This window comes from Phodopus roborovskii, unplaced genomic scaffold, assembly GCF_943737965.1.
Source record: "Phodopus roborovskii unplaced genomic scaffold, PHOROB, whole genome shotgun sequence".
Classification (NCBI taxonomy): domain Eukaryota; kingdom Metazoa; phylum Chordata; class Mammalia; order Rodentia; family Cricetidae; genus Phodopus; species Phodopus roborovskii.
This window is the reverse complement of record NW_026126413.1, coordinates 14,958,112-14,983,959: the sequence shown is the minus strand read 5'-3', so window position 1 is coordinate 14,983,959 and position 25,848 is coordinate 14,958,112. Positions and strand designations below refer to the sequence as shown.

At 42.3% G+C, this 25,848-nt stretch overlaps 1 protein-coding gene across 1 annotated transcript in view; it reads left to right on the top strand.

Annotated features, from left to right (window-relative positions):
• The window catches only part of Mast4 (microtubule associated serine/threonine kinase family member 4), a 555,461-nt gene that overhangs the window by 424,159 nt on the left and 105,454 nt on the right, over window positions 1-25,848 (top strand). The window contains exon 6 of the mRNA XM_051182862.1: window positions 22,397-22,485. Within this exon, the coding sequence (XP_051038819.1) occupies window positions 22,397-22,485 (89 nt within the window). The remainder of the gene's footprint in view (window positions 1-22,396; window positions 22,486-25,848) is intronic.

The following is a 25,848-nucleotide window of genomic DNA, read 5'->3' as shown; positions in this document are numbered from 1 at the left end:
ATTTTTATTTAGAATCTTGGTTCAATAGGGCATTGTGCTAAAGAGGCCAGGGACATGGGTGTTGGCCCTGGGCCAATCAAGGGTTACAATGGAAAGAAATTCCCCTCTTTTCTATAGCTTCAGGATTGTTCTAGGACTTGCTGATAACACTTGGAGTCTTTTTTCAGAGTATGAATGGTGTCACATAACTCCCTAGCTGTTCTGGGGAAAGCAAACTGGTGTAAGTGGAGCCTCGGGAGGTCCATGTTTCCTCCCAGGTGAAGGACTTCCTTGGTTCTACTGGAGGAAAGTACACACGTTTCTACAACAGAACTACGTCATGCAAGTTCCCGGTGGATAGTAACCATCTCTTTGCCTATAACCTGGGCCTGCGTCCTCCATAGACAGACATTGTCACCATCCTGGCCACTCCAGCATGAGACACTAGGAATTTCCCAGAAGTTTATGACATCTTTTGTCACTTCATTATTCTGGTTTATTGCCCTCTGAAGTTTTAATAAGGACATCTTGTAGGCTCTGTGTGGGGACTGGGGGGCCTCTGGGTCATCCATGCATTGAATTTTAAGTTGGAAAGATCGGCACAGCCTCATTTTCATAATGGATAGCGAGTACTTGACATTTACTGTGGAATGTTCCATTTGTGCTAAAATAAATGCATTTGTGTTTAGAAATAGTATGCCAGGTTTTCCTCGCTATCAAACTAAAAGTAGAGGGTTTTGTTTGTTTTCCTTACATTCAAAGTGAGATGCTCAAAATTGCTTCCCCCGGATTGATTCCTCGGATGAGTGTGAACCAGTGCAGCCCTGTCTCAGCCTGACGGCAGTGATCTCCTCGCTGCAGAAGGCAAGAGTCACTTCCCTTCCCTGTCTTTTCCTGTCCATCCCACCTGTCAATATTTTAAGCCAAGAGATTGCAGCTGGGTCTGTTGTTTGCTGCAGTTTATAGTCTGGTTGCTTTCCTTGGAGAATGGATTTGCATAGTCCTTCCAGGTGAGGAACTAGATCCCCAGTGTCCCTTGCTGCACTCAGCATGTGGAAATGAGTCAGTGGAAAATGCACTTACTCATCCTGACCTACTTCTGTCTCCAGCACTGAAGGTGTGCTTATTTGTCAGAAGCAATCTGTCCCTCTTCCGAAACCTCATGCTCGGTGGTTGGGTTACCACTTTAGCCTATAGATTGTTTTTAGAAGATGTATGGTTGTCTACATTGCTCCATAAATCGTACTGCTATACCTATAATCCGTTTTAAAACGAGCCCCTGGGAGTCTGGAGAAGCTGGCTTTGGATAATTCTCAACATAGTCACTGCTTCTGAAAGAATCTGTGCTCTTTAGAAGGTGCAAAATAGGGACTTGAAGCAATTTAAGAAGGGGATGAAAAGGAAGGGTCAAAGTCTATTATATCAAACACTATCATCTCTAGTTCAGAAAAGAAAAAAAAAAACTTTTTCACCCTTACTTGTTTAATTCTTCAAAACTTTCAAGTGTGCAATTACGCCTCAGGTGCTACTCATGCAATGAAAGGCTGCTCCCTAACAAGGACCTTACAGTCTCTCCCGGGAGAGCTACCAGGGGGCATCCACAGCAAGCCTGTCTTGAAATGGCATTTGAAGTTTGCAGGAGTGCGGAAGGCTCTGCTCTGCAGCAAGGCCAGCACCGATTGGTTACTGTTGCTTCGCTTCGCTTTGCTTCGCTTTTTTTTTTTTTTAAACATCCAAGTTCTGCCCATCTCCATCAAAGAGTTGAGTGCATGTGATCGATCACGTGTGTCAACGTGGGCATGGAGATTTGCTTTCTTTGAGAAGAACAGAGTTTGAATCCAGAAGAAAAGGATCTAATGTGTGTTACACATTTCAAACAGAAACACACAGCCATGCTCAGAGGAACTCCGGCTGTTGGATTTACAGTCATTTCTGTCATGTGTAACGCTGTGCAGACAGCAGCGTATTAGAAGTAATAGTTGCCTTAGTAGACGTATACAAGCTGGGTTGCCAGCTTGGAATCGTCAGTAAATACTTTTACTCTGGCCTCCCCATCCGTACAAAGACTTTCAGCTTAAGGATGAGTAGTCTTGCTAGAAGTAAATATATGGTAGTGAATGAGGCTCCTATCTGAGGAGTGGAATAGTATTCTTTTGAAACACCAGCTCACTCTTGGCAGCTAATTAGTTCTTACTGGGAGCAACTCACCCTTAAAAAGAAGAAGAAGAAGCCCCCCGCTGACTTGATAGTGCTGTTTCAAAGGTGGCAGCCACCAATATTAAAGTGACAGAGTGGCATCTCGGCATCAGCTGACCGACAGCCTTGTGAGCATTCTTTATTTGGATCCTGGTTTCTTAGTGTCCAACTCTCCCAACCCCCGACCCCTGCTCCCAAGATAGCTACCAATATGATACTTCTCCTTCCAAATTAAAACTCAGGGCCAGGCCGGCCACCTCCACATAGGTAGGTACCTGGCAATACAGACATGGTTTACGGATTTAAAATGTGCTGTGCTTTCTAGAACCAAGAGGTGGAGGCTCCTAGTCAAAGTCAAAAGAGGTGAGGCTGTCTTCAGTGAGGCAGGGTTGTGGTGTGGACACAGCTATGTGTTTTTTTTAGGCTAGGGTGATCTAGATTTTTGGTTTTTTTTTTTTTTTGTTTGTTTTGTTTTGTTTTTTTGCAACAAAAAGAAATGAGTTAGCTTGGGGGCTGCTGTGGGAAGACAGACTCTGGTAAAATAAATTGATTATAGAGAAAGCAACCAGTCAGAACTGTAGAACTGTGCTGTGAGCTGATGTCTGTATTCCGTGCCCATATGGAGATGCGTATATGTTCCGCGGTGACATTTCCCTGTAAGTATAGAGCCCTGCTCATCTATTTGGTCTCCATTGAGGGCGGCTCCTGACAGCAGCTTTCCCTTCATAGCAGATCGCATTTCAAGCATGCGATTAGAATATAAGCCAGTTGGCCAGTGACTTAAGTATGAAATGCCTTATCTGGCTTTGTACAATCTCTTCCATTGAAAGAACACTCCTAAATAGGCTTAGGTCTTTTGATGTGGTGGCCTCCAGAACCACACCTAGAGAATTCAGAGCTGTTCCATAGATTTTATGCAGATGTAGGTGCTGAATGCAAGTGTGTCACTTCCGGGCCTTGAACTCCAAACAGATTCAAGCACATGCTCTCTGTCACCACAGAACGCAGAAGCATGGCATTTCAGCAGCTTTTGGAAAGGGCTCAGGCGGGAAGTAGATGGGGCCCATGCCAAGGATGCTGCAGGCATTGGGGTGGGTGGAAGTTGCAGGGCCAGGATTCCAAAACCTCAAGGTTTTGCCATTCTTTCTTTGATGCTAGATTCCTAATTTATGGCTTTTTGCCCTGAGATCTATAGCCCTAACTTGTGCAGCAAGAACTGGGTGGCCTTCTGAAATGCCAGATGCTGCGGGGACAAAAGACCTGGTTGCCAGTTGGCATGACAGCCCCAGGCCTGGGAGCTTTGTCTTGCCTTACCATGGGAGAATGTGTTTAGTTACATCCCATATTGGAGTTCAACTCTGCTCATTTTCTGTAAATTGAATGTGAGACACTTTTTATTCTAGTGCAGTATGGTAATCACGACCCAAATATAAATTCAGTAATTAAGGCTCCAAACGGATGAATATATTTAACAATAAAACTGGGAGAAGATGATGTGTATAGAGCTCTTCATTTTACAGTAGCAGGTTTAACTGGAACATTGTAGCAATTGCACATGAAGTGTGAACATTCTAAAGGGATAGTGTTTTCATTGTGAATGACCTCCTGTAAGCCAGGGGTTAATCTGGAAAGCACAAACAAGCGAAAACCTACTGGAAGGTCTGTTGGCTCTGAGAAAACCCTAAAATCACCCACATTCAAACTCTGTCACCCAGCTTTTTGCGGGGATGGGGGTAGCTGTTGTCTTCTTTGGCTTTGGGGTTCTTTTGTTTTGCATTTTTGTATAATGGAGACAGTTTTCCTTTTGGCTTCATTCTTTTTGGAGTTCAGCTTGCCATATATCATTAATAACTGTTAGAATGGGTCTGTCTCAGTTCCGATCCCCACCTCTATATCTATGCACCAGCATTTATTAGACTGTAACTAAAGGGTGCAAAAAGTTCCGTCCAGGAACACACTGTTTCTGTCTTCAGATTTTAGGTCAGGTTCTCAAGGAGGATCAGCTTTGTCTAAAATAAAATGATAGATATGGACAGTTTCTTGAGCCAGGCAGGCAGTTCCCTGGCATTTCCAGTAGATGTTAAGTAAGTTGGGGCTGACTGCTACTCCTCGGCCAAAGGGGAGTGAGCCATTTTCTTTTCTTCTGTAGCTGCTTCATGTAGCCTTTATGGTGTGGATCCCAGAAATTGCAACTTACTCAAATATCACACAGTCATTTGAAGCCCAAGCCTTCATGCAGTCATGTGACTTGTCTGAACTGAGATGTGGTGCTCCACAGTGATAGTCATGGGCAGGATCAGTGACAACTGGCACTTTCAAAATGAGTGTGACTCCTGTTCTCAGTCTGTGCCCTGCTCTGCTCTCTAAGCTACATTCATGACCGTGGGCCTGTCATCTTCTACGTCTTCAGGCTCAACGTTATAGAAAATCTTAGCCGCTCACACAGTCAGCTGCACAGGAAGCCCTCACTACCTCCCCCTTTACCTTCCAAAGCCTAAGAAAGCCGAGCCTGTCTTCTGGCTTGAACCATTCTGCCCACTACCTTTCCTACAGCTGTGGCTCTGTCAGGTTGCTTTCTCTTTAGGAAGGACCGGGGCTTTGCCTTTGGGCTGCCTCCCAAATGCTGTGTCTATTCCTGTAATTGAAACCCTCTGAGGATCTTCCAAGGCCTAGGAACCTGGGCACAAAGCACAAAGTCTTCTTGGAATACGAGAAGGAAAAAAATACTCTCTCTCCTTCAGTATACAGATTACCACAAAGGAATAGCTTAATAAATGGGGCTAGAGAACACATTTCCGTCCATTCTGTCTCTCTCCCTTCCTTCGTAGGAATTATAGCTGGCAATTTTCAGACCACTGTCATTCTGCCCTTACTAGACTCACACTTTTCCAGATTAAGAGGTCATAGTAATCAGAAAAGTTTTTGAAAAGTAAAGCACATGTGTGCGTATCTTCCTACCCCCACGTTCACACCCCTGAGAAGTCACTGCTGTTATTCTTTATGAACATCTACTTGCAGTTAGGGTTTCTCTGAATTCTGCGTGTGTTAAGTATGTATGCGGTTATGCTTTGTATTCTCCATTTTCAGCAATGTTTTTCTGTGTGCTGGTGATGATAGCTCTTGTTGCTGTAGCTTCTTTTCACAGTGTTGAGAAGATTCATTTTTTCTTCTACCCGATCTCAGAGAAAATGGTTTGGGGCGGGTTGTATATAAAAGGAGGTAGGTGGGAAGCTGGCTTGGCTAGAAACAAAGCCTGGAGGTGACTATCATTTCCAGGGAGGGAGCTGGGTGCTCTAGAGGAACACTGGCCCAAAGGGAAGCAGGCACAGGCTCTGCCTCTCATTCCCCAGGGTTCTCAGGATACCAGCCAAGCACCTCTAAACTGGTCTTTTCTCCATGATTCTTGGTGTTGTCATCATTTAATTTTGGATAGTGGGTAACTCAGGGACAACTAGGTCTTTACTATGGGGTTAGTCTCTAGTTTTTGTAACTACAGAGTCCATTGTGCATACAAAGCCTCTGGTGGCAAGACTAACCAGACCATTCACTATACCAAAGAAGACTCATCGGCTCTCTCCACTCCATGATCTTCCCATTACAAAGCAACATGTAAGATTTGGGAAGCAGTTTCCCTCATTTCTGTTCCAGCTGCTTAACCCTTCCTCTTAGATGAGGCAAGTGTTAGTGTTTTCTGAGGTACAGCCGTATCTCAGAAGAGGGAGGAGGTTATGAGTCAAAGTTTGTTTCTCTAAGAGGAAGTTTTACCAGTTGAGACATGACTAATTTGTGAAGTAAGGATGTGACCTCATGGGCCAAGAGGATTGCAGGTGAGCGTTAAGCTTTTATAATTACTGATACACAAACATTTAACTTTGGTTCTACTGAGGATTAATGGAATCAAAAAGTTTTAAAGGTTACTTTATAGAAAGATTACACATTGTGTTTAACAACATATTTAAGACAAGACCTTCCTGGGAACCTCCGTAACATCCCCCCACCCCTTCATTTTTCAGTGATGAACACCGTTAATTCTGGTACTTGGGAGGCAGAGGCAGGTGGAACTCTGTGAGTTCAAGGTCAGCCTGGTCTACAGAGCAAGTTCAAGGACATGCTCCAAAGCTACTTAAAGAAACTCTATCTTGGGGGGGGGGAGTGTTCTTTGTTAATTATCTTTCCTTTCTGTACTACTTCAGAAGGGGTCTTAACCTAAAATAGGAACGTGATTTAGCCTGCAGAGTGAAATCTCTCTCTGCTTTAGATGACTTTATGTGATTTATTTTATTTTTTGTCTTTGGCCGTTTTTTTAAAAACAGTGGCTACCTAGTATACGTGAAAACTGGGATAGACCAAATTTTGTTTAATTCATCTATTTTTGTTCCCCTCCTATTACACAAAGTCTCCTAACCAAACAATAGAGCCCTTTGAAAATGCAGGGAAATGTCTCCCTCCCCAGATTTCCGGACTGCAAACTCAGGAGCTGGTCTCTTAGATCCTGGCACAGCCTTCCTCAGCCTAGGGCAAGACACCCTTCAAAAGGGATGGTAGGCAATCTTTGGTGAAGTAACAAAAGTTACACACATGGCTGGAAAACAAGTTGAGCTAAAGCAACAGCCCTAGGTGGACAGCTGTGCTGTGGAGGTGGCTGGGAGTGAGTCAGCCTTGCCTTACAAGGTTGTCCATCACCATTGTTACTGTGTGAAACTCAGGATTGCCTATCATTGCTACTCATCTGCTCCCCTTTAAAAAAATGACTATTTTTTTTCTTTTCAGTGTTGCTAAAGATTGAACCTAGACCCTTGACAATTCCAAGGCAAGTGTCCTATTACTGAGCTTCTTCCCCTAGCCCTGTTTAGGGGATCTTTTACATGCACAAAATAGCTGCTAAGGTGTTTGTATAATTCAGCAAATTAAGGTTTTTAAAAATTGTTTCTACTAGAGTTGAATGTGTGGCTTTATGCTTTAGGCAACACCTGACCTTTGACCATATCTACCTCGTTTTTGCCTTTATTTTGAGACAGTCCTACTAGATTGCCAAGGCTGACCCAGAACTTATAGCTCAGCCAGGCCTTGAACCTTTCATGGTATGATAGAGTAACTGAGACCATAGGCCTGTGCCATCACACATCTGGCCTGGCTAAGAAACAGTGTCATGTCATTTGATGCATACAGTATCAAATATTAGTTGTACTGCTCACAAGGAGAATTATACTTAGATTTTTGCCTAAGAAACAAGACCTTTACTCTGTAATAATCAATTCAAGAGACTGGCAGAAGCAAAACAGTTTTGAATGTACAATTCTGCAGAAAGGGACACCAGCATAAAGAAAAAGCAAAATGGGCTCAATTACAGGCTTGATTGAAGCAGTGGTCTTTAAAGCTCCCGATAATAAGAAATCCCAGCCTCTTTTCCCCATAGGGTGGTATTCCCTGGAATTACAGGCTGTGTACTCTTGGTTCATGGTACAAACCTTTATCTGATCCTTGGGCTGGAACTTGCCTCCCTTTCCTTGGGCTCAGCCATGAAGCAGACTGACAGCCACTTTCCAACTCTCAGAGTTGTGAGACAGATAAGCACTAGCTGCCCTAGGATGAGAGGGGCCTGGAGTCACTTGCTTATCTGACTCTGATGAATTCCAAGCACAGCTCATACTGAAAATAGACCCTAACAACTTACTGCATACCTTAACATGTCATTTCCCGTGTTCATAAACATGGGCTCTTAGTATAACTGGCAATCATTGTCACTGTTTCTGAAGACTGGGTCTGTGAAGAGAGACCCTTAATTTAAGAACACAGAAAATGCTTTTTGTTACATGAATGTGCCCTACAATTTAATGATTATACTGTGAATTACAACAAAGCCCTAGGAATGGCTTATTTGGTAGATCTTGACAGTCTTCATTTTCTAGATGGGTTTAGCAATCTTGTTTTCATATGCGTTTTGATCTTCCAGTAGGATTTCAGGTTGATGTAGAAAAATAATGGGGGGGGGGAAAAGGCAGGAGCAGATTTCATATTCATTTCTTCATGGGATCAAGGGCTTGTTCTTATTATGTTGGGAATCATAATCCCTGCCTTGGCATCGTGGCATGCAGTTAAATTCCACTTCAGTGGGTTACTCAAAATCCCTTTCATTATGGAAAGCAAACGTGGTAGGACCACCACTGCTCCACACCGTTGACTTTCTACTTAACTGTTTCCATGGTGAGGTCAGGATCCCATAACTTTCATAAACAGGAACCCAGGGGCCATGAGCAGGAACTGCCCCGAGCCACTTCAGGGAGTGCAGAGTGAGTTGAGGTTGGGCGTCTGCTGAAGCAGTGAAGAAATGGAATAGGTCTGCTTCTCTGGAGCTCAGCGTACTTACTAATCCAAAGGTAGGGATGGTCAGCTCATTACACACCAGGAGAATGGGCAAGCCAGAGATAATCTGAAGGAGGCTGCACCAGAGGTGAACTTTTCCTTCATAACCCAAGCACTTTGCCTCGTGTGAATTCCTCCCAAACTTTAGCTGAGTCACAGGATTTTTTTTTTTTTAATCCAGATTCCTCACATACATGAGGACAAGAATGGGGAAGAGATGGAAGGAATTACATCTTGTGTGTATGTATGATGTGTTTATATATGTATTTCTATAGGTAATTTGATACAAGCTACAGTTCACAATCCACCATGCCTCTGCCTCCAAGTACTGGCATTACAGGTGTGTGGCACCATTCCCAGCAGGAACATCGTCTTGAAAGAATATGCAAGGCAAGGATGGAGAAAGGAGTTGTAAAGACCTAGATCCTATATTATTTGTTTATTTAATTTTGGCTTGCATTATCCGAATCCTTCACGATTACAAAACCTCGTCACCTTTAGTGTAGCTTAGTGTAAGTTATGCTATGCTGCTCCTCTCCTTTTTGCAAATTTACTGATGAATGCGGCAGTTAATCTTTTCTCCAAAGTCAGTGTAGTTCAGCACATTGTAACCACAACATCGAAAGGCCAGGGCAGGAGCCTACATAGCAAGGTCCTAAATCAAAAAGGGGAGGCGTTAGAAATCACATACTAGATTTCTGTGTTCTCTTAAACCTTGAGGGTTTAAGTGATGAAGCAAATGGAAGTGATGAAGCAAATGGCCATTCTAAAGAGAATGAGATCGGGAAGTGTAGGTTCAATAATTCCCTCAGAAACAATGGGACAAGGAGTCTGGCATCTTTTCCTGGTTGTGTCTGGACCAGCTGGTTTGGGCAGGGACAAAGATGATCCATGGGTTGAGTCATCTACCCATGGGTTTGTGCAAACAGATTGTGGAGAAATGAGTACCCAACAGTGTACAGGCCTGTTGTGTGTCCACCATGCGTCTGAACATGGGTAACCTGGGGAAACAAGCACTATGCTTAGTGAAATTGGGGTATCTGTCCCCTGGAGTCAGGCTTACTACCTCCCACAAAGTATAGACTGATGTGGTACTCTGTAGTGTGATCTACCTCCTGTAACTAATCTTCAGGCTTTAGGCTGAAGACTAATTGTGTTGGTGCTCCCTGGGTTCATAGTTACCAAGAACACATGATTTATAAGCCAGCAGAATGCTGACATAGTCACTTAGAAGAGCAGACATCATTGGTATTAACTGTAGGCTCATCGAAGTAATCCTTCTCCTTTAAAGACTACCCAGCAAGGACTACTGGAAACACAAGCTCAAGGCAAGCCTGCCCAGCTTAGATGTCCATTCTCCTCTCAGTTTCTGAGCTGTGTGATCTAGGATAGGTTTTGGACTTTCTCAGGTCTTCACTTTCCATATTTATGAAGTTGTGAATTAAAATAAGTCCAAGTTATAGGATGTTCTGGAAAATTAAACAAGTCTTTGGAGTATACTGAACACTTGGTCAGTGTAAAGTCGTTTTTATTATTCTTGCTCAAGGTTGTTTGGAGGTGAATGGTAACAGAAAACGATGCTCGGTGCCTTGAGCGGGCAAAGGCTTTGGGCTAAGATGGGCTGATACTCATGGTTTTGACAGTTCTGAAACATGGGTGCAGACCTTCCCTCTACCTTCATTCTGACAGTCGGAGGCCTTTGCCCAGTGCTTGAATGGATTCCTCACACTGGTGCTTCTAACCCCTTTGCTGTTCTGTTTCTTCAGCAGTCTCTTTGTACTTCTAGTCTTCCTAAAGCAAGGTTAATATTTACACTCACTAAAGCATTGCCGCCCTGAAGTTGACCTCTTTGGTTCTTGCATAATTCATTGTTTTGATTCAAAAAGGTAATTCTGTGAGCCACAGTACACTTCTTGTTCCAAGATCCTTGAAGGAGAAACCTGAGTACAAAATTCAAAGTAGGAAAGCATAGATATACGAGAGAATATGTACCAGAGAGAAAGGCCAAATGCTTGTTGATTTATATCCTCTCTCTCTCTCTCTGTGTGTGTGTGTGTGTGTGTGTGTGTGTGTGTGTGAACAGGCTCACTAAGTAACTCAGGCTGGCGTGGCTTATAAGTACCTTATTTTTTTTATAGCTACTATATGTAAGACACTTGATATGATTTCTTTAAAGATATTATTTTTATTTAGTCTCTGTTACCTGGTATTACTTTTCCCTTTCCCTCATCCTCCTTTTCTTCCTCCTCCTCCTCCTTCTTCTCCTCCCTCTTCCTCTTCTTCCTCTTCCTCTTCCCCTCCTCCTTTGAGATAGACTCTTATCCTATAGCCAAGGCTGATCTCAGACCAATAGTAATCTTGCCTCATCCTTGGTGAGTTACCATACCCAGCAGAGAGTTGATACTTGTATCACCATTCTGCAGATCAATAGGGGATGAGGTTTTAATGGGATTGGAATTAGCAACCATATCTGCTGGTTGTAAACCTTGTTTTGTAAGTCTCGTTTTCAAAGAACTCCATTATGTCAAAAATAGAGCTCTGTCTTGGGCCCCTGTGCAAACAGAATTATCCATTTGCATGTAAAGTCATTAAACGTATCCCTGTGTGTAAGGTCCCTGTTATTGCAGCCACATGGCCTCTTTCTTTGGCTATGTTTGACACTGATGGGTAGTCCTATCTTCAAACGTCCCTGGTCCTCTTTCAGACCCCAGATTCTTTTATTTTACTGGGCTTGCAATTGACAGACAGCCCAGAGGAGCATCCATCTCCCAGACTGAATAAGGAGCACTTTGCCGGCCAGGGTCTTCTGCTATCTCACCACTCCCCCCCCCCCTCCTCAGCAACAGAATGGATTCCTCATGGCCAATTCCTTCTGGGCCAAAGGAAAGAATGACTGCAAAAAACATGATTGGATTCAAATGAGAAAAAGAAAAGGCATCTGTCAAGTTGATTAAGAGAAAGCATTCCCTTGAACCCCTGTTTTTATAGTTGGTTGTTTCCTGGGCTCTCACCAAGGTGAGCCTTTCTTCTCCCTGTAGGGCGCCACTTCCCTTTCACGTTGCACGCAAGGGGGGAGGGACCACGTGCAAAAGCAGGCAGGGCAAGCCCAGGACTCATTTTAATAGCCACCTGGCAGTTTTCCTGCTGCTTCTCCATTTAGGAAACATTTTCTTTTAGTCCTGCCCATTATCACAGCTTTGACATTCATGTCATTAACAGAATGTCATTTTGCAAGATACTGAATTAGGAGCAGCCAGCAACAAGACATACTGTATGGGAGAGCCTGGCGGACTGCCACGTGACTTTGCCCTGCAGAAAGAACCAAGTGGCGTTCTGATGGGGCCTTTGCACGTTCTGTGTTGGGTGTCCCAACGGCATCAGGCGGTGCAGAGTGTTATGCCAAACTGTTATAGAAAAGTGAAATGCCTTTGAACTGGGTGGTGTCAAGCCTCTAGGCTGTTGATTCTGGGTTGAAGTAAGCTTCTACTGAGTATCATGCAAAAGCCATTCCATGATTCCAGAAGTAAAGTCCCTTCAGTGGGTTAGTCCTGGGAACCACCAAGAACACTTTTTATTTGGGGAAGTGGTGTTTAGTTGTTCATCTAAAACATACTAATGGGCTAAAGACCGACAGTCAGATGAACTGGGTGTTTCTAGGATGGGCATTGAGCCTAAGGCCTCACACATCCTAGACATGCACTCTGCTTCTGAGATATATTCTCATCCTGAAGTTTAATTTCCATTTGAAGAAGGCTAGAATGGATAAATCAGTATTATGCTACTGCATCTGTAACACACACACACACACACACACACACACACACACGAGTTACATGTATTTTATGTATGAATTACATAGACATGAAATATACATGTATTTATTTAAATAGACTCTGTATATAAAAGTAATAAAAATTTGAATGTGATAACACCTTCCAAAGTAGCTCTTTAATACTAATGACCATTTCTTAAACTGTAAGTAACACCTTTAATCCCAGCACTGGTGGATCTGAGTTCAAGGCCAGCCTGGTCTACAGAGCCAGTTCCAGGACAGCCAGGGATACACAGAGAAACCCTGTCTCGAAGAAACAAAATGTCATCTATGATATACAGCAGAAGATTAATAAAGGAAGACTGAAACATTAGATTTAAACTATCGGATTCATTTTTTTTTTATACCTACTACTTTCTAAGTTTTATTTTTCAAAGACTTACTTCTTATCATGCATGTCTATTTTACTAATTGGGATAATTCAGCCACTAAACTGACTACAGTCGTTTTTATATTAAGATTTGAATTGACTTTTCTGCTACTTAGAGAAGATACATTACATTGTGAGACTGAAATCCCCATATTGTATGTAAAACATGGAGTTAAAAAAAAAAAAAAAACTGGGTATGGTTCATATACCTGGAATCCCAGTACTTGGGAGGCTGAGGCAGGAGGATTGGGAGTTTGAGGCCAGTCCTTCCTGCAACCCCACATGTTGGGAAGGCTTGAAAAGGATTGAGAAGGGGATTATTAATGTTGTCTGTTGTTTTTCTCAATTTCCCAGTGGGCCCATGGAGTTCTCTTTGGTGCTGACATAGCTACCAAAAAGCTTGGGTGTTTGTGCCCTAGCAATTTAATCCTGACCTTTCCTCCAGTTAGAAAACTGGCTCCTCTAGGTCCACCTCTCCCTCAACTCTTACTCCTTGTCACTTTGAAGGCCCTGAGGCCAGTAGGCCTGGCCAGGTGATAGCATCTCTTTATCTTGGCAGAGTGGATTAGACCTTTCCAGTCTGGAATAAGCCTTTACAACCTTTGGGCAACAGTCAGCCCAGAAGTCTGAGCAGTTTCCCAAGACCAGGACAAGCCCTCCAGCTCTTATACCACAGATAATAATTATCTGCCTTTGTAGTCCCCTCTTCCCACCCTCCACCCAACACTCCTAATTCGATGTCTTTCATCTTTACATTACATCATAACCTTAATGCAAGTCTTGTCAATCCTTGACTCTCCTGGCCTTTAAAGACTCCTGTGTAAATAGATGCACAACCTGAGGGTGTGAGCCCTCCCCCTGGAGGGGGCGTGCAGTTGAGGCAGGTACCTCTTAGGATTCCTGTTCCACATACACTGCACTAGAAGCCTGAAGGGTGTCAAGGCTTGGGTTCTCACTTTCACGACTCTACCGTCTACCATTGAATCCACCCAGCTCTAAGCCCATCAGATCATTCACATCCCTACTTGATATGGATGCTGTGCTTACCCTCTCTCTTAATTAATCTGCGGACCCCATCGCAATGCTCCTCAGAGTGATGGGTGTTCCGGTAAGAGGTCTCCTGATTTGTGTGTTCTCAGTTGCATGCTTAGCCTGGCTCCATCCAGTAGGAATGTATTACACTGTAATACCACATTACGTCAGTTTGGTATTATACATTCAACGGTACTTCAAGTTAAATTATAAACTTCTTCATGGCAGGAACTGTATATGGCTACTGTCTCAAAACTCCTCCTAGCCAGGCATGGTAGCTCAAGAGTTTGATGAGGCAGAGGCAGGCAGATTGAGTTTTAGGCCAATGAGGTCTAAATAGCACATTCCAGGCCAGCCAACACTCTTGTCTCAAACAAAACAAAATAATTAAAAAAACAAAACAAAACAAAACAAAAAAAAAAAAAAAAAAAAACAGTGCACCATTGGCTGAGGTTACCGTAGTTACCATAGTCACTGGAATATAACACTGCTAGTGTCAGCTCCCTCCAATCACATGATAACGGTCATAGCTCATCACATCAGCCGTGTCACAGTAGCTGTACTGACCTGACCTTCTTTGAAAGAGCCGGAAAGTAGAGAGTAATTTGGAAGACCTAAACATTCAGAAATGTTTACTTTTATTTATTTGTTATTATCGTTATGAGAGGGTACCTAACAGGGTGCACCTGTGGAAGTCCGGGGACACTTTGTGAAACTGGTCCTCTCTGTTTACCTTTACGTGAGTTCCAGAGATTGAACTCGGGGTATTAGGTTTGCATTGTCAGGCAGCCAGCGGCGTCTTCATCCACTGAGCCATCTCACCAGTCCTAGGAGATATAACTCTTAAGAAATACATTCTGTGAAGTATATCATTCAGGGATTGTGAAGGATATCCTATTTGCCTTTGGATAGCTTACATATATGCTACGAAGGATTCTAGTGTTTGTTCTGAGGATGCGTTTGGAATATATACAGGGCTGTTTATACCTCTTTTCTGTGTTCTTCCCCAGAACACAAGCATCGATGTGCTTTTGAGGCCTCAGAGGTGGTTTTTCTTTCCTTCCTCTCATACTCCTGTGCAGTATTTAATTTCATTTCGTAGACACTTGGTTCACGGGTAGTGCCTTTTTCCTAATATCTGTACGTTCATCTGTCTCTCTTTTCCTCTGTGAAGACAGAAAATTGGGCCCAGCCTCAGCATGGGCGTATCTTAATGGATTAGTATTACCAAAAGTCACTGAATGAAGTCATATATATATATATATATATATATATATGTGTGTGTGTGTGTATGTATGTATGTATGTATGCATGTATGTATGTGCATATATGCATATATACATATATGTGCATATGTATATATTTGCATATATATATGTATGCATGTATAATATCCCCCCCCATTACTTTCCTCAGAAGTTTTGAAAGCTTACACCCTCAGACCTTCTTGTGGCTGTTGGAATCTGTTTATACTTTTCCCTAATAAACGAAGACAGTGTGAATAGTTACTCATTCTCAGTGATTTGTGCCTCTAGGAAGGATGTCTCTGATGACTTGTCAGGGAAGCTTAGTTTATGTATCAAGCTTGTCAGTAGGGGCATCTCCTTGTAACTATGCATGGTCATTGTGCTGATGCAAATGCAGAACAACCTAAGGCTCCACACTGGCTATATCTCCAGCATCCTGAAGGCAAGGGCTAATATATAGTGCTCTCATGAATCTGGGGCCATCTTGCTCAATTTTTGTTTGTTTTTTTAAGATTTGTTTGTTATGTGAATAAGTACTCTATCTCTATGTACCTCTGCAGGTCAAAAGAGAGCATCAGATCTCATTACAGATGGTTGTGAGCCACCATGTGATTGCTGGGAATTGAACTCAGGACCTCTGAAAGAGCAGCCAGTGTTCTTAACCTCTGTGCCATCTCTCTAGCCCCAATCTTGCTCAGTTCTACAAAGGGAAATGTTTTATTTCAAAGCAGACTCATGAGCCCTGGCGTGCCTCTAGGATGCTGCTTAACCCAGCTTCTTCCTTCAATTGTTTCAGCTTAGAATCCAGAGTGAGTTTTTTAACATTGAAGTCAGGGTTAGGGTGAGAAACTTCACCACTTTCCTTTCCTCTGACTACATTCAGACTCCCTATACTGTGGTCTACAACCCTGATCTCTTCATTGTCTTCCTTCCACTGCCCAGCTATCTAGGGCATGCTAGCATACTCCTGTTCCTGGAAACGGCTCGCCCCAGGGCCTTTGCTTATCCTGAGTGCTCATCCTCTCACTTCCCGGTCTTACCAAATACCACCTCCCCTACTTAAATCTAAACCCCTTCTTAAAATCATGACTTCTCATACATGTACCCCTAGCCCCAGTTTTTGCATTATTTCTGTGTCATCATCATTCTACAGGAGGTGAATATATGTTGTGTGTGTATGTCATTTACTTCTACTCTAGGAGGGCGCCATGGTTTTCTTCAGAACAGTGTCTATCTTAATACACCTGTGCACAGAACAAATGGTTTATTGAATGAATTAACAAAAGCCTAAGAAGACTTGATTGAGTGAGCCACAGGGACAATCTCAGTGGGTGTGGGCAGGGGACAGGATCGGAAAGGGTTGCTTTCTGCTTCCTTTAGGCAGGAATACCGCTTGCCCAGCCAGCTAGTCCACGTGACTTTGTGCTATCCAGTTAAGATGCTGTCAGCTGAAGATGCCCAGAAAAGGGATTGCTTGATCCACAGGAGAAAGACGAAGTATTTATGAGGAAAGTCAGCAGGAAGAAGGTAGAGATAGGGCTTAGAGTATGAGGAGGAATGCCAGGACCTAGAGGAAAAGTGTCCAAAGACTTCAGGCTTGGTTTTGTACAATATTTTTCCTTCAAATACATTCTTAAGAATTTCACAATCAGATTTTCAAAAACACAGAGTCCTATGTACTCATTATTGCAAGGAGAAGAAAGACATGTCCACAATCTGTAATTTTAGTGCACTTAAGAATCCTGAAAGTTTCTTCAAATGGATAATCTCAAAAATAAATGAATTAGACCCATATTTATGTTGCCATGGTTAAAGCTCAAAATTACAATGTCGAGTAGGAAAAAAGTAAGTTACAAAATATATATAGTGCATATTGCATGCCAAGGAAGCTGTAGCTTATCCCAAAGTTAAAAACATGACTGTCACATGCTGCGAGCATATTCAAAGATTTTATTTAACTTATCAATTAATGGGAGCAGTAGTATCATACTCAGACATATGCAAATGTGTTTTTTAAATGGACATACATGAAATGTATGAAATGAACTTGCTTGTAGATGTGAAACTGCTTTCCATCTTCTTGGACACTGAATGTCTGAGGTCATTTTTCTGTAGAAGTTGTCAGCTGAGCTTCAAGCAGCCAGACTCATTCAGGGACAGGAATGATTGTATTGCTCCCAAATCTCAGCAGCTTTAACCCCACTGACGTGTCACTATGGCATAGTCAGTAGGAAGCCTGGGATGCGTAGGTCTTACAGAAACAAGTTCATTCCTTTTGTGTGCAATTCCAAATCTTTATCAGTGTTTTCTTTCTCCCTGAGATAGGAAAGTAATAGTAAAAATGCAAGCATAATTCCATTAATGAAACGTATTTATTTATACACACATACAGCCATAATAATAGGGACATACTTTGTAGAGTACTGACCTATTGCTCAGGAAGCCCTGGGTTTGATTCCCAACACATTAGCCAGAAGTGGTGTTTCCAGCTTGTAATCTCAGCACTTCATACATGGGAGATAGAGAGTGAGGGTCAGAAGTTTGAGGCTAGCTTGGGGACATGAGGCCAAAGACATTTAGGGAGTGGAAAATTCTCTTTTTGAAAAAGATTTGAAACAGACACAACAAATGGTATAATTATCCATCCCAGAGTGGTTGCAACTATTTTATTCTTTTCTGTCTTCTAAAACATTTCTTGGATCTAGAAACTCGTTTCTTACTATTTTTTCTCACATGGACGGACCCCTTGATTTTTGAAGATATGGAAGCTGAAGCCTCTCGTGTATATAATAGCATTTATCTGGCAGCTCATTACAGCATTTTTTGCCTCCTGGTGATGGCGGGTTTCCACCACTTCAGTCTTCCTCTGTGTTTAAGGAATGTTCAGATGGTCAGATTCAACCATGGTGTGAGGAAATTGTTAGCAGATGTTCCCGCATAGTGTAGCTTTGATCTGTGATTGGTCTCCTGTGCAAAATTATCAAAATCTCCATCATGGTAGAGCGGTAAGCTGGAGACAACCTCACTGCTCTCTTCTTGGTGGTCGGTGACAGGTTGTACTCACTGCTGACCTTTCCAATCAGCTGCAGATGAAAACACTTCTATCCAGTGGGGGTTTTGTCTGCTCGGTAGTCTTACCATCATCAGACATATTAAGAACTCATGTCTCACTGTAAATGTAATTAAAAATTTAGCTCAAATTAAGCTACCTGGAACAATGGAAAAATGTTAAGGCCTGTGGGCTTTCAGGGATCTGGTAGGTGGTGGGTAATAGGTTCTTCTATCAAGAAACAAGTGACCCATCCAGGTGCCAAACAGGCCCTGAACCCCCAGGCCTTTCTGAGAGGAACCTGAGCTTAAAGACAACTTAGGCAGAAATGAGGTATGGGTGCTCTGAACCAAAATTGCCTTCCTTTCCCAACTGGTCTGTCTCAGATAATGAAACCTGTGTGCATTTTCTTTGTCTTCCAAACAAGTGGAATGCCTGTTAGCAGTCATTCCCATGCAGAGAAGCTTTGTGAACTGTCTTGGTGATGGCAGTGAACTTAGGAGCAGGAGTGGTACCCTGTTCAATCTTTATGTCTTACACCAGTGCAGAAATTGTGCAGCCAATCACAGTGCTCCTTTGTATCTACTGACCTCACATCACCCCCAAAGTTTGCTCTCAACTACTGTATAAAAGAATGACCCCTATTCTGACACACAGGGTCCTTCTTGCTCATGTGCCTCCCAGACGTCAGTGGCCATGCAGGCCATCTCACTAAATAGTGTTGTCATCATCGCTCTATCACCCTGCTTCTCGTAGGCCTGCAGTGGCAGTGGGCAGAGTGTACTTTCTGTGCCAAGGGAGTGGGGGAAGGCAGACAGAGAGAGAGAGAGAGAGAGAGAGAGAGAGAGAGAGAGAGAGAGAGAGAGAGAGAGAGAGAGGAGCGCCACACCATGGAGGAGACAGAAACAGATGTGGTGGAGAGGAAGGAGAGAGAAAGAGCCTTCTTTCTGTACCTCATCCTTGTCTCTGGGTGGATCTTTTCAGGGAGGAACCAGGGGATGAGTAATATGAGTGCAGACCATGGATGATCAGCCCCAGTCCTAATCCACGTTTATCTCTGCCTTTGTCTCAAAGTTGCATGTAGCTGTCTTGTTAAATTCTGGCTTTACAAGGAAGGAATACTGGTGTACTATTGTGTGGCTAAGACAAGGACATTCACCACCTAAACTCTTGTCGGGTGAACAGAGCATACTGTGTACTGGAAAGTAAGTTTCTTTTGGTTTGCTACCACTAGAGAGCTGTGATGGAGGTGCTTTGGAGGAGTGAACCCTGCTTAGACTATTAGATAGGGTTTGGGGGAGGTTGATGAGAAGGCTTTCTCTTAAAGAGTCAGGAAGGAAGAATGCATTTCAGGGTGGGGTAGATGAAGCCTGCGTGTGTAAGTCTATTCAGTTTGCTTTTTCGAACCTTGTGCCTGAGGGTCCAAACTAGAGAAAATAACATATAAGATCTGGTTCCGGAAATCAGGATGAATTATGGAAGATTTGTGCAGAAGAGAAGTGCCATTACTGTTTGACTTGGTTGGGTATCCCTGTTCTTCCCATGGATGACTGACTACCTGTGAAGAAGTGAGAGGAACTTAGTCACTCTGATAAAAGGGAGGGACCGTGTGTGTGTGTGTGTGTGTGTGTGTGTGTGTGTGTGTGTGTATGTGCGTGTGCGCTGGACAGGGGCAAACACACATATGCTCCAGGTATTTCACACAATTCAAATGCCCCTTTACCTTTAAGAATCTTAGCAGTAAATTCATCGGGAGGCCAAAATCCTATGTTCTAAATAGAGAGATTTGTCTTGTGCACACGTGGGACTCTGTTGTGACCTGTGTTTCCTCACTCTGGTTTTACCACATTGAAGCTGCTTATGTGTAAAGGGTTGCTCTTGTATTGTTGAGAGAGTTCAGGGAGTTTGCAGTGTGTTACAATTTTAATAACACCTCCAGCTCCCTGTGGAAGGTGTTCAAGGTTATGGACACTTCAGTTGCGGTGTGTATGATGAGATAGGTTTCTCATTATTTCAATAAAACCCACTTTCAGGTTTTACTTACATGTTTCTTTTTAAAGATTATTTAAATCACCCTTTTAGTGCTTGCTAACAGACTTTAAGTAATGGATGTAATCCTGAGGGTTTTTTAATTTCACTTCTCCATTACTTTGCTTTGTAATAGTAATCTACAGATCAGTCTATATGCTCTTTAGGAAAACTCATTTTTAAGTTCTCTTTACAAAGTAACCCTTCTTCATTTTAGTTTTAGGGCAGTCAGTTTAATATGTGACATTTGTATTAATTAATACTGATGTCCATAAGTAAGGTATTTACTAGGTTACTGTGTGTGTTAATACACATTTATCATTCATTTTGTTTACATATAAGAACACCAATAATTAAATATGCCAAGAAAGTTTTTAATTACACAGATTAAATAGTAAATGTGAAAACAGAAATGCCTATTTCTGTAATAACTACTCTGAATTTTAGTTAATTTGTTCAGATAAGTGATCTGAAATTTCCAGGATATGAATTTATCATTTCTCATTTCTCTGATGAACATTGACAGACTAGTATATTTAATGGTCCCTTCCTGAAGTGAAAGGAGGCATTAATTTGAATTAACACTAAATGTATTCTGCAGTATCTGTTAAAAACAATCAGACTGACTTAATGATTATGAATTTAATAGCTTGAGAATACAGTTCTTGATAGATGAGTTGATAATATCGCAGTCTACCTTCCTAATTAACTATCAGGGGTCTATCATTATTCAACAGCTTCTTTAAGGCTAAGTAAACATGATGTTAATTAAACTCACAGATAATGCTAGGGGATGCTGATTGCTGCAACAAGGAAAAGACACCCATGCAGCCTGACCTTAAGAAATGCTAAGCATGGGAATGTTGGCGATGATAACAAGCAGCAAGCATCAAGTGAACTGACTCCCCAGCCAGTGTTACTGAGAGAAATTGGTGCAGGTTTGAAATGTGTTCTTTGAAGATTAGCAATAACCCTTTTAAATAGTCTATCTGATTTTTCTATAGCTGAGGATTTGAACCTAGGGTTCTCTTACATGCTAGACAAGTGCCTGATTACTGAACTGTTTCCAGGGCCTTTTTTGTAGTTTTTTGAGACAGTCTCACTATGTTGTGCATGCCAACCTTGAACTTGCTCTGGACTCCAGGTCATCCATATATTTGCCATCCTTTGGCTTTAGTCTTCTGTGTAGCTGGGATGTCACCAGCATCACCAGACCCAGTTGAAGATATTTTATATGAACCCTGAAATGTCAGATCCTCCACCTCATTTCGAGGCATTCAGAAGGCTGGCCTCACAGGGCCTCCTGTGGATTGAGACTCTGCTAATTGCAGTCAGGTCTTACAAAGGGGGACAGTAGCACCTGTGTAGACTCAGAGTGCCTTGAACACTTTTTGGTGGAGTCGAGGAGGTATCGCTTTGGAGTCATTATTCTTTCTGAACATTGCAGTGATGAAGGAGAATAACTGGGCTAATGTACATTGAGGGGAAGCAAACAAATGCAAGAAAGCATCCACTTCAGCATCACTGGGTTTTGTTTTACTGTGGTCTTCGAAACGTGTGCATGTTACTTTGAAATCCAGCTGTTCATCTGATAACTCCCCACTGATAGAAACAGAGAAAAGTGGGTGCCTTGTATCCCTACAAATTAATCCCTTTACTGGATGTTCAGGTTACAGCCAGTAGCTAAGTGTGTTAATGGGCAGATGCCATCACTGTGGTTTTAAAGCAGAGGAATCTATTTTCCTGTTTTCAAACATGTGCCTTAATAAGGGATTTGAATGTAGTGTACAAGATGAGAAATGCGTGGTGGGCTGCATTTACCGAAGGCGTCGGCTGTGGCTGTTTTATTGACAAAAGGCACAAATAAGAAATTTGTCTACATAATTAGACTTTTAATTAGTGCATCATTGTAAGATTAATGTCATCCACTTCACTGCATATGATTTCCTATTAGAAATTTCGAGTCAACAAAGATGCTACCTGTGGTTTGCTAATCTGAATCCTTAATTTATCACTTGTGTGTATGGCATGGCACATATTTGTAGAGCCAGACATGAGCTGAGAGAAGACATTTGATTATGGCTCTGCTGTGCTGAGGAATACTGATGGTGTCATGCTGTATGCATATATTATGGTTTAGGATAGGCTTCAATCACAGGTTAGTGAGCACACAATAGTTCTCATGTTAGCCACAGCATGAAGAGGTCCTGGAGGGTGTGTATCCTTGCCTGTGTCAGCTTTGAAAATGCTCAACGATTATTGGTGTTTTTCTTCACCTGGTTTTTCTTTCCTTTTGACAGTTGCCGAACAAGCAACCGGAAAAGTTTGATAGGCAATGGCCAGTCACCAGCGTTGCCTAGACCACACTCACCTCTCTCTGCCCATGCAGGTAACTGATGACTCTGTCTAGAGTCTTGTTTCTTTTAAAAAACAATCCAGAGCTTCAGAGACCTATGTGTGTCTTTTACTTCTCCCTAGGTTTTTCCTACAATTTTACTGCTAAGTTCTTTCTGATATAGAAGATTAGAATTCCATTATCTGTCAAGCTCTTTGTAATTATTTTTTTCTCTGTTGCTAATATTTGTAACACTCCCAGACCTGTATATCCATTAGGAAATACCTTTAGGGTTGCAAACATGACAGTATGAGGAAGAAAAATGTTCAGAAAGGATCAGCCTGGTCACCCTAAAACTGAGCTTTAGGCGTTTATTGAAGTATCTAGTCATTGTCTAGTCCAGTGGTTCTCACCCTTCCTAACGCTGTGACCCTTTAATAGAGTAACTCATGTTGTAGTGACTCCCAGCCATAAAAGTATTTGCATTACTACTTCATTAAGTGTAATTTTGCTACTGTTAAGAATCATAATATAAACATCTGATATTCTGTATATCTGATGCGTGATTCTCAAACGGGCCATGACCCACTGGTTGAGAACTGCTGTTATAGACCTATGAAGATGCAGTCGGGGCTGGAGATCTCAAGCCCTTGTGGAATTATAAGGGAGGCAGATGCATACTGCTAAAACTATTCAGTGGAAACTGTTCTCCATGCTTTTTATTTCCAATCTGTCTAAAGTGAGGAGAAGGCTTATTCTATTAGAAAAGTCAGGAAGAGTTTGAAGAATCCACTTGGCCAAGATGTTGAAGACAGCTAAGTTTTGAGCAGGGCAGGTAGCAATGGGATGAAAGAAAGGACTCTCGGGAGGTCGCTAGCATTTGGAATGCTTGACATATACTAAAGAAACAGGAAAAGGGAGCACTTTGTGCCCACACATAGTAACTGTTTTCCCCTTGCACATTTTTAAGATACAGCAATGGCTCAGGATGCTTGTGAGAAGATGCCATTAACTATTATTTAACACACCATTCCATTGTTATTAATCTGGAACATGCACTTAATGAGGAATGAAATTAGTATTCAGGATGAAAAGTGAGTGCCTGGTGAGGCACAGAAAGATGGGAAAGCAGGTAATGCTGAGGAGTGGGAAGGCTTTGGGCTTTGACTGTCTTTTAGGATGCAGAAGAAGATGTGGCTCTAGGAGGTGTGTTCAGGATGGGCTCCTGGATGAGGCAGTGGCCCTGCTTCCATGGCAACAAGTGGAAATTCTAGTTTGATGCCAGTGTGGTCTCAGGTGATTCTGGTTTCAAGACTAAGTGTCTGTCTGTCCAGCAGGCAGTTCTTGGCTACAGAGGTCTTTGCAGTGTAAGATGAAAGCTGCCTCTATGGGTAGAAGGAAAGGAAGATAGGCAGACGATTCTTTGAAATGACATTTTATCCTTCATTGTTACCAGAACTAAAAGGTGTGACAAGGTCTGTGGGCAGTAATGGTGCTTGCCACCAGCCTGATGACCCGGGCTTGACCCCTGGACCACACAGGGCAGAAGGAATGATCCAGTTGTCACTATTTGCCCTCTCACCTCCAAAAATGCTTGGTTACCCCTATGTGCTGTGTACATACACACCAAATAAATACGTGTAAAAATGAAAAGCAACTTTAAAGTTGTCTAAGTGAAGAGGGGAAAGAAGACAGTTAAAATTACGATGCAGTAACAGGAAATGTCTCCTCCAGTGGTAGCTCCTGAGAGGGACTTGTACATGGGAAGGTGGTTAATCCCCAGCAGTGGTGGCTTTCGCCATTGCTCAACGTTTTGAGCAGCCCAAAGTTTAATCAGTTGGGAAATGGGTAAGTGAACTATGATCCAGTCACACGGAGAAAACAAATTAACTAGGCCTGCACATGTCTACATAGATGAAACTCAAATACAGTATTAGGCAACAAAAGCAAATTGCGAAAGAATATTGCTTAGCCATTCATCCATTCACATGAAATTAATGTGATGCTATGGGTATTATTTTCCTTAGGAATATAAATATATTTACGATGTGTAATATGTAACAGTTGTGTTTTATGTATGTTATATAAATACATACTTATTTGTATGTAGGCCGACCGTGATAGCTTGCATATTTTTACGTGTATATAAAATACATATTTTAGTTGAAAACACATTTTTTCGTACAATAATATGGTTTCCCTACCCTCATCTCCCAGATCTTTCCCACCCTTTCAACTCCATGCATAGCTTGCTTTCTCTCTGTCTCTTTAGAAAATAAGCAGACAAATAAAGAAATGAACAAGCCAGAATAAACAAACAACAAAGGAAGAAAAAGTATGAGAATGTATATACGTGTGCACACACACCCCATAAAAACACAAAATCAGAAAGCGTGGTATACAAGCAAAAGACTAGTAAGGTTAAAAAATAAATAAATAAAAGCTCAAACAAAGCAATATGAGACAAAGAAAAAAATTCAAAAATACTTTTGACTTTGTGTTCTACTGCTGAGCATAGGGCTGGCCCTTAAGTTTGGTTTGTACACCCAGTAAGCCTCGGTTGGAAAAACTAACTTTTCCTTTGCAAGTAGATGTCAATTTGAGGTCACTTCTTGGTTAGGGACGGGAGGACGTGCCCACTTCTCCTCATCAGTGCTGGGACTTGAACTGGCTTGGACCTGTGCAGGCCCAGTCTTTCTTTGTATTTCAGTCACAATGTGTCTGGAAGACACTGCTTCCTTGCTGTAATCTAGCCCTCCTGTCTGACTTTTGTCTTTATGCCTCTTCCTCCGTCTAGTTCTCTGAGCTCTTGAGGGAGGGGTTTCATGAAGACAGCCCACTTGGTACTGAAGGTTTTACTTGGTGGTGAGAGATGTCTAATTGGAGGTGGGACTCCACCATTATTTGGCGACTCCATTTAGAGGAAATAAGATAATTTTAAGGACCAATTTTATAGTTACTTTAGAGAAGTCAGAGAGAGGCTTACAAGAAGAAATGGGGTGAGGCAGTTGGTAATTCTACGTATTTCCAAAGCTATGTAATAAGTATGCGGTTATTTGTATTATTACTGTTTATAACTTTGATGTTTTTCTTTTTGTGAGACGGGATCTCACTAGTACTGGCTGACCTGGAACCTGTTCTGCAGATCAGGCTGGCCTTGAACTCTGAAAGATCTACCTGCTTCTTTCTCAGAGTGCTGTGATTAAAAGTGCATGCCACTACACCCAGATGGATTTTAGTGTCTTTGTTACGTGATTGTCATAATAGATGAAGTCTGCAGAGGGTTAGGCAAGGACAGATTCCCTGGGACCTTGTGAGCAGTAAACCATTCTGTTCCTCTCATATCCACCCTAGGGCCTGGTAGTCTTACTAGGTGCTAAGTGAATGATAAATTCTGTTTCTTAAGTATAACTCAAC